The 9,055-nt window shown below is 48.8% G+C and overlaps 1 protein-coding gene across 1 annotated transcript in view; it reads right to left on the bottom strand.

Annotated features, from left to right (window-relative positions):
• Window positions 1-7,838, bottom strand: part of LOC119099250 (ras and EF-hand domain-containing protein homolog) — a gene marked incomplete at its 3' end in the record, with an annotated part of 20,633 nt that extends 12,795 nt beyond the window's left edge. The window contains 2 exon segments of the mRNA XM_037222373.1: window positions 6,701-7,417; window positions 7,759-7,838. Coding sequence (XP_037078268.1) covers window positions 6,701-7,158 — 458 coding nt within the window.
• Window positions 7,839-9,055: the final 1,217 nt, after the last annotated feature.

Here is a 9,055-nt window from a genome sequence, read left to right as displayed (position 1 = left end):
GCTCATCGCAATTGTTCTGGACGTTTATCTACAAATGAACCACATGTGATTGGACTGGACATGGTGTAAATGTTTACCAACATATTGCAAATGTTCTTATCAAGATGCCATGGCTGGTTCTCCCAAAATGTTTCACAATATTTATGTAACAACATGCGCACGCTACGTTGAAAGAGCTTGTAAAAAACAACAATAATGAGTTGTGATTATCACAGCTTTATATCAAAGGTTGTCAGTATGACAGCTTTATGTCATATGTTGACATGTACCATCAATATCAACCAATCACAGCATCCCAGCAGTAGAGCAATTCAACCCACCATTCTTAGATCTGCGTTGCTGGGAAGAGCACAGCATAATGCCATCTTAAAGACCTACATTAATGGTGCAGAATGCTTCCTGTTCTTAATCATTTCCACTGAGTCTCTCCAGTTTTCAGCTGCAGATTTACACAAAAAACAGTGGAAGACATTAAACATGTTATGTTTTTCAATAACACATGAGACAAGCAAAGCATATCATTGTGTTCATTTGCCTGCTGGAGAGCATCAATGACTGATGTTGAGGTTGAAAGACAACCTATGATTGCTGTTTTTGACGAGGTCTGTCAACGTGGAGTGCGGGTCCGGTTGTCCTGTAATTAATAAGCAATATTATGGGACGGCCAGCCGTGGCATCTTGAGTAGAGTATCTTGATAAGCATCCTACACAATTTCCATTTCCGAAATTTGTGGCCCAAGCCCACTGATAATCACCCACCACCAATCGTCTACGCGCTCGTTAGATAATTTCGTGTCCGGCATAATTACAGCGATTCCGTCTAGTTCCACTGTGGTTCGCATTGTCTGAGGATGAGATGCGCAATGTTTTTAGCTGTTGCTTAAGGTTATATTTCAAAGCTGTTGTTTTTGCTCCATTTCTGCGTGCCGACCTACCACCTACCAAGTCTTTTCCTCGTCGTGTACACGCTCTCCGTAAACGTGCGCCTCCAAAGTATTCATTAGACCGGTCACGAATGCCACGCATTGTTTCTCCTGCATGAAGTGTTTCTGGGCCAAGATTACGGAATATTTTGTGTGCTTCGTACTTCCGCGTGCATTTCCCGTTCCATTAGCACATGCGTAGGTAAATCCTACCCCCAGCTGGAGGCATTGGGGTCTCTAGTGTTGACCGTACTAGCGTGAACTTGAAAATCTAGGGCCACTAGTCTACGCTACCCTAAGACCATGCACACCACTTGGTTGCACAGCGGCGTTGACTTGTTTTCACAGTTCATCCTCTATGCAGGTAAATCAACATCGGAACTCAAAAGGCCGAAAAATTAAGAGCTGTAGGTCTTTCTTATGCCAGGTGGCCTGCTTGTTCACGACATTGAGTCTGTTCACAGGGCCCGAGCTGTGCAGACTGCCACTCGCAACGCGGCTTTGAAAGCTGCATCCCAGGCCTATGGTTCGGCCTCGGCCAGGACCAGCGTCTTCTTTCGCGTCTTCTGAATCGGATCCCCGAGGAAGGAGGTTCACCGATGATGAGTCTGTGTGCTCAATTGCTGAGGAATGGGTGGAGAGCCAGCCGAGACAATTTTTCTGAAGGGCATCGACAACACCAAGGAGAAATAACAGCAGCGCAGTGCTTTCAAGGTAGAGTGCAACGAAAAATAAAACACTTTCCTTCCATCTGTAAGTATGCTTGTATATATCGTTCCTCCACCTTTGCATCCACTCATATATTTTGGATGCGGAGTCAACATTTTAAAATGGTATTTATTACAGTGTTTGTGTGGACGGCTTCAACTATTTATGACTTTCATTTCGAAAAAAAATATTGGACGAGGCGATCCAGTCTTCTTACACCAGCTACCCATAACCCACGCACATAATGAGACGCTAGCAATGATGCGAGTTACATGGCGTTCATTTTGAATTCACGATGCGAGAATTCGGAGAACGCTTTTTTAGAAGGCCGGACGTTCGTAGCAGATATTTTGATAGCTAATACCTACAACACTGATTACCAAATTTGGCAAACATTGCATCGTAAGAAACCATGTTGTGACGCTTTTCCAAACTTTAAATGATGTCATCTTTCATGAAAACAAAGGTCAAAACGCAAGACGTGGAAGTCGATCGACGTGTCCTTGATAGGCCATCTCTCGTTTGCGACTGATGATCTGGACGATACCCATAATTCATAAGCTTGCTTGACCACGGCATGAGCTGCCTCAGAGATCGTCTGCTGTGCACATTATGGACGTTTAGTTTTGACAGCAATTAGGTCCCTCGAGCTCATTGTGTGAGCTCATCGAGCTCAGCTCAGCCCCAGTGCGCTTTCGTTCTCGGAGTTCAATTCTGGAGCCGAAGACTGTAACGCAACACAAAGCTGCTGTGCGGAACAGTCCTGATCCAGGCGCGCGCCATCAGCAGCAGGCAGATCAGCGGGGAGTGGTTGATGGACGACCCCTTCTTTTAACGGAGTGGTAGTGAAGCTTGACCGAAATCGAGGTGAGCTGAATAGGCTGCTGCTCGGTCGGTTCTGTTCGTATATCACGCGAGTGGGTGGGAGATTTTCATCTCCATTTAACCGTAATTCGGGAATGCATACGAAGTCGAATCAGGAAATCGGCTGCGGTGTTTTCTTACAGATTTGCTCCTCAACTTCGGCTCGGATATATTTCTGGGAACAGGTGTTTCTGGCGTGAGCTTGTAGTGCCTGTGGAAGCACGCTGGTGCTTTTGTTTGTAGCTCACTCAACAGGCACCGCTTACCACACCACCATTTGTTAGCTGACTCAACAGGCACCGCTTACCACACCACCATTTGCTCGTGGAACTCTGGGCCAGCGGTAGTATTTTACGACGAGAGTTTAACGTGCCGCACTTGCCCTGCCCGTTCTACCCTCAGGGCAGGACCCTCTGACGTGACCTGACCTCCACCGCACCCGCTGCTACCGGCCGCAGTCCATGCGGGCCAGGGCTAAATAATGACCGCATAAGAGTTGCTCCCCGCCACCAGTATGCTAATCGAAATGCATGGTCTTTAGCCAACTGAGCTATTGGGACGGCTGTGCAAGTGGAGGGAAAAAAGCACATGCTTGCTCGCTTTGCTAAGTGACGGAGTATCTATAAACGATCTATATTTGCACTATTTTGTTATGCACAACACCATTCATGGGGTCCCTGGCCGACCGGAACTCTAACTACAGGGATGCCTGACGGGAATCGGGTGCGACTTGCTGACTACTGAAGACGTTCATTTCTTGCTCTCCAGGTGTCCACTGTGGTTGGAGCGTCGTTGTGCAATCCAAAATTTCAAGAAAACCGCTTTTGCTACTACTCCAAAAGGAAGAACTCCCCTATTTTACCACTGCTTCTTTTCGATGCTGCGACATTGTTTTTCAGACTCTTTAGTAACTCCAAAACACACCTGCAAAGCCAATGGAAGTACTGTTTGGCCATAGCAGTGAGCTTTGGTATAATCTTATTGCATTTCGTGGGTCCTCGTATCGTACTGGCTGCAAATTATTCTTCACTCGGTGTACGTGGTTTCGCCGACATTCTCCCAAAGCAAGGAGTTCAGGTAGTGAATTTCGTTGTCACTAAGCTCACCTTTCCCGCCACAACAAATAGATGAATGCATGCATGAATGACGGATGGCGGACGCCGGCGACACACGACGCAGCCGCGGCGTCTGGGCGATCAACCGGTGGCATTTTGGCGACGCGAAAATGTGGCCTTGCGCCCGTTGAAGTTAAGTGGTGTATGAACGGGGCAGTGCACATGATGACGAATAAACGAGTGGTAGATGCAGGAAATGAATCGGTGCACGCGATGACGTAAATCTAGCCACGACCCCCGCTACAGTTCCGACCACAGCGTATTGTATACAACGCCGTACCTCACAGCTTCCCCCCTCGTGGCCACTCTCGCAGATGAAAGGAAACTATTTGTCGTTGCACTCTACCTTAAAAGCATTGCACTTCTATTTCTCCTCGATGCTCTCAATAACCTTAAGAAAACCTGTCTCGGCCGGGTCTCCAATCCACTCCTCAGCAGCTGAGGGCATGGATTCATCCCCAGTGTACCTCCTTCCCCGGGGATCCGGTTTAGAAGAAGGAAAAAGAGGAAGTGGTCTGGGGCCGAGCCCGAACTATAGGCCCGGGGATGCAGTTTCTAATGTCGTATTGCGTATGCCAGCCTGCGTACTCGGGCCATGCGAACAGACGCGTTCCTGTGAACAAGCAGGGGACTTGACCTAAGACAATTCTTTGGCTTTTGATTTTGAGCATTATGAGTGTAAAGTTCTGAAGTTGATTTGCCTGCATAGACGAAAAGATGTGGGAACAAGTTCATGCCGCCGTACAGTCGAGTGATATGCATGGTCTTAGGGTACCGTATACTAGTGGTCTTAGTTGTAAAGCCATGTTAGTACGATCAGCGCTTAAGACCTCGTTGCCCCAGGTGGAAATAGGATTTGCCATGCATGTGTGAGTGAAATGAATGGGAAATGCATGCCGAATAGCGCAGCATACGAGATCAATATCATATAGATCACAGGTGCCATATCCTGTAATCTTTGCCAAGAAAAACCTCATGTAGGAGAAACAACGTGTAACATTCGTGACCGGATTAATGAACATCATGGGAACGTATGCTTACGGAGAGCGTGCACACCACTAACAGAACACTCGGTCGTAATGTACAGAAGAAGAACACTTGGTGGCACGCAGAAGTGGAGCAAAAATGCTAGCTTTAAACATTACTTTAAGCAAAAACTAAGGACACTGCGGACCTCATCGTCAAACAATGCGAACCCCAACGGACCAAGACGTGCTCGCTAACTGGGCTGGGCGATTATCAGTGGACTTGAGTCACGAGTGTGGCGCCTGGAAATTGTAAAAGATGCGTATCAAGGTGTTTGCAATGTTCTACTCAAGACATCACTTCTGATTTTCCAGAATGTTACTTAAAAACAGAACAACATCCGCACACCATGTTAGAACACCTCTTCAAGAACAGAAATCATAGGCTGCCATTCAAAATCAACATAAAACATTAATGACCTCCAACAAGCAACTGAAAGCAATTTTATGTTTTGTGTGCCTTATGTGTTGTTGGAGACAATAAAATGTCCAACGTCTAACATTGTTTTTGTGAAACTCCGCAACTAAAAAACTTTGGGACGTTCAGCCGAAATTATTAAAAGCAAGAAGCATTCTGCACAATTGATTTGTAGGGTTTTGAACTGAAAAAGCCACCTTGAAGATCATTCGACGCAGCTCACATCCCTGTTTTTCTAAGACCTACACTCTTCTAGTTTCTGAGATTCACGCCCGCGAGGACGTGCAGCCTATTTCGGGTAAACTATTTCAAGGTCACACAGCCATTCATGACTGCCATACTAACGTCATCCTAATCCTGTCATTCCATTAATCATGCAGTGACTTGAGTCTAATAAAAACATGCTTGTGGACTTATTCGTATGTGGCGTTCGTGAGCACGATTGCCGGATATGAAGCTCGTCAGTTGGCTTTCAACCAATGCTGTGAAATGTACGCTGACGAAATCAAACAATGGAATATTGAGGAGCATATTTACTACGCACAGCAACCGTGTTGTCTACAGTAGGCTTTCCATTAAAAAGTATACAAGTAGTTATAAATGAGTTTATTTCATCATATTTATTGTTTGCCTCAATATCTTTAGAGGTAAAACATTCCCTATAGCATAAGCATTCAAAACACCATTATGCTGTGCCCTTGCCAGCATGTCAAATCTAAAACTGGTTGCACGAAACGCTTTACCGCTTGGGTGCTGTGATTGGCTGATATTCACGTAAGACGTCAACCTCTAATATAAAGCTGTCATAGTAACAAGTTATAATATAAAGATGTGTTAATTACAACATATGATTGATGTTTTTGATGAGCTGTTTGAACTTTGGGTGCGAATGTTGCTGTGCAAATATTATTCAATACTTTGAGAAAACCAGCCATGGCATCTTGAGTACAAAATCACAAAGATCATGGTAAACATCCCACACAATTTCCAATTCCCCACGCTCTTGGCTCAAATGCACTGATAACCACCCAGTACAACTGTTGGTGTCTGCGAGTCATAGGGCATGCGGTACTGGCAAAGCAAGTGAACAAAAACAAGAAGAACCAAATTCACTGAATCGATAAAAATAGAAACAGCGTAACTTACAAAACATAACTAACAAAATTCGATTTGTTTAAATGTGCTGCCCATACTTGGTTCCGTGAGACCAACTAATAAATTGACTTAAATGTGATTCGATGAATACGTATATGATAGAAACAAAAACCTTTCTGAAGCAAAACATGACGTTTTTATAGGCCAGACCCCAAACGCTGACTGTTGCTTCAGTTTTCCTAGTTTTCATGCGGCTCAAATTTAGTATCAAATAAGAGCCCTGTCTAACGATGCTAGCATAGAAAGGGTCCTTATCTTTCTCGTCCAGATCGTCCTCTGTCATTGAGATCGCCATATGTACTTTGACTGCATCCCACCTCCCGCCACAGGCTGGTTACGGTGCCAACCACACGATGAACAGCTCTCATCTAATGCATTGATTCAAACCCCATAGCCATCCAAGCAATGGCAAGGCCTGCATTGTCTCCACCTGACCACTTACAACTCCATCAGTGCAGCGAACGATGAACAAAAGCGGCCAGCAGGACCCACCTGTTTCCGATGAAGTGAAGCACATTCTCCTCGCCGAGCGTCTTGGAGAACTGCTTGAAGGCGTGGTGCATGCTGTCTCGGCGGCGCAGGCCCTTCTTCTTGGCCTTCTTGCCGTGCTCGCGGCGCTCGGACCGCTTCTCCTCCGACGGCGCCGGCGCCGGCGCCAACGCCGGCTCGGCTGGCCCGCTTCCCTCGGCCGGCTCGGGACCCTTGCAGCTGACCGAGGCGAAGTCGGTGTTGACGCAGTCACGGAAGCCGCGGCAGAAGTCCTGGAAGCTGATGCGGTCGTCGCCGTCGCAGTCCAGGTCGTCGAAGATGAGGTCCGAGTCGTCGCCGGAGATATCGAAGCTTCGGCAAAGCTCGCGCAGCTCACGTCGTCCGATGAAGCCGGTGCCCTGGCTGTCGCAGGCCAGGAACAGCTGCTCCAACTGGTTCCGCGAGTCGGCGTCGGCCGCCATGGCGACGGTGGCGACTGCGCCGAGCCGGCGGGCGACCCCGCCGCCGCTGCACGCACGGGCCGGGGGCCGGCTCACAACCCCCGCGAACGGTACTGCTCACGAGCCGGCGACCCAACCGGGCTGGCCGCCGGCGTCTAGCCACCGGGGCCGGGTCCGGTCGGACTCGGCGGGCGCTGGTGCTGGCGCTGGCGCTGAAGCTTCGCTGGCGCCTGTGGCCAAACCACCTCAGCCGGGTCTCACAGAGCAACGAGTGACCAGTCTGAAAGAGCGAGTGGCCAAAACTGTCAGTTGCGCTTGGATGACTCACCAACAGATGTCCGAAATCTACAGGTGGCAGGGAGTTCTAATAAACCGGCCATTCGCAACGCAGCGCACAACTTGAATGAATGGAACAGGTACATTACACACAGTAGCAGGTAGACAGCCAGTCCTCACAACAGCGAAACTAGCAAGCAACAGGATTACGTAATGAGCTCGCCTGCACAGAAAAGGTAATCAGAGCAACTTGCCCTCGGCGTCTACGTCCAAGACGCGTGCACCACCTAGGTGGACCTTCTCAGCGAGCACGTCCCTCCCGGCCCGGCCACTCGCTGGGCTCACCTGTTGGCGGCGCGTGGCACCAGTAGGTGGGCACAAGAGGCTCGCTCGCGCCGCGCGCCGCCGCCGCTGTCACGCGCGGCCCGTTTGACGCGCGCGCTATCGACCGGCCGCGTCTGCCCCGACAGCGGCCGATGTGGGCCTGCCAGGAACACCTGTGTAATCGGCCGTGACTCAGCCGGCCCGGAGAGTGCCGCGGGCAGGCGGGCAGGCCTCTGCCCCACTGGTGATAACGGGCCTGCTCTCGCTCGGGGCCGCCACGTCTCTCCGTCTCTGCACTGCGAAAAACTTGTCTGTGTAAAACACCTCTCAACCGCAGCCTCCGCTCGTTTCTCCCTTTGCTAATACGTGTTGCAGCAAACAAATTCAACCTGCACTACACTATTGCACGACCAGGCCTTCCAGTACCCCGCCGACAGAGCCCCCTCCACACCACTCGGGCGGACTAGCGACGGATAAGACGTTCTTTGCTGTATTGAGCTCACGGCTCAACACAGCAGAAGCATCGGTCTTGGTTTGCTGATCGACAATAACACTCAATGCCGTTCGGTGTAATGCGTTTTAGGGAAATCGAGATACGAGCTTGACGTTTTGAACGGTGAACTATGGCGGGAGGGAACGTCTTAGAACCATTGAGGGTAATGACGCATTTCAAAACCACTGAAGAGGGACGCTTCCCAGTTCCTCAGTTCGCTCCACTCGCGGACTTAAACACTGCCCAATATCCATTAGCACTTTAAAGGGGAAAGTAGTGAATCTTGTTATCGGCAGTAAATTTCTCCGCATCTTTTAACCAAACCGATAGGGTATTTATAGATCCGCCAACATATAGCCCGAACTTCTCGAAATAGTGCATGTGCTGCCAGCTATCGCAGATACCTGTAAGCTTCCGAAATCCCAATAAAAGGTGGCGCTGACAAGCCATCGAAGGCAGCTGTGAGCGAAGCGTTGTGTGCCAGGTGGTACCGTCCTGACTACGCACTTTCCAATGAAGCTGCTTATGTGACGTCACCGAGGGTACACCTTTAACGCCGGCACAGCCGCACGCGTGGCAACGGACATGGCGGTCGCATTACAACACGTCTGGTGAGTGGAATGATTAGCAAGATCAAGATCAATAAGAACAAATGAGTTAAGTTTACAGTCCTATTTAATTTCTAGGTAGTTGGAGACCCGAGGTGCTAACGTGGATAATGTGGTGTTGGTAAGGTGGTAATGTGGTTATGAGGTGGTAATGACCCAGGATGTAAGCTATTCGAGGACAACCCGCTGCGATTTAAGCTAAATAAAGAATAAAGAA

Source organism: Pollicipes pollicipes, unplaced genomic scaffold, assembly GCF_011947565.3.
Source record: "Pollicipes pollicipes isolate AB1234 unplaced genomic scaffold, Ppol_2.1 Scaffold_4740;HRSCAF=5597_pilon_pilon_pilon, whole genome shotgun sequence".
In the NCBI taxonomy this organism is placed as follows: Eukaryota; Metazoa; Arthropoda; class Thecostraca; order Pollicipedomorpha; family Pollicipedidae; genus Pollicipes; species Pollicipes pollicipes.
This window is presented reverse-complemented; position numbering and strand designations above follow the sequence as displayed.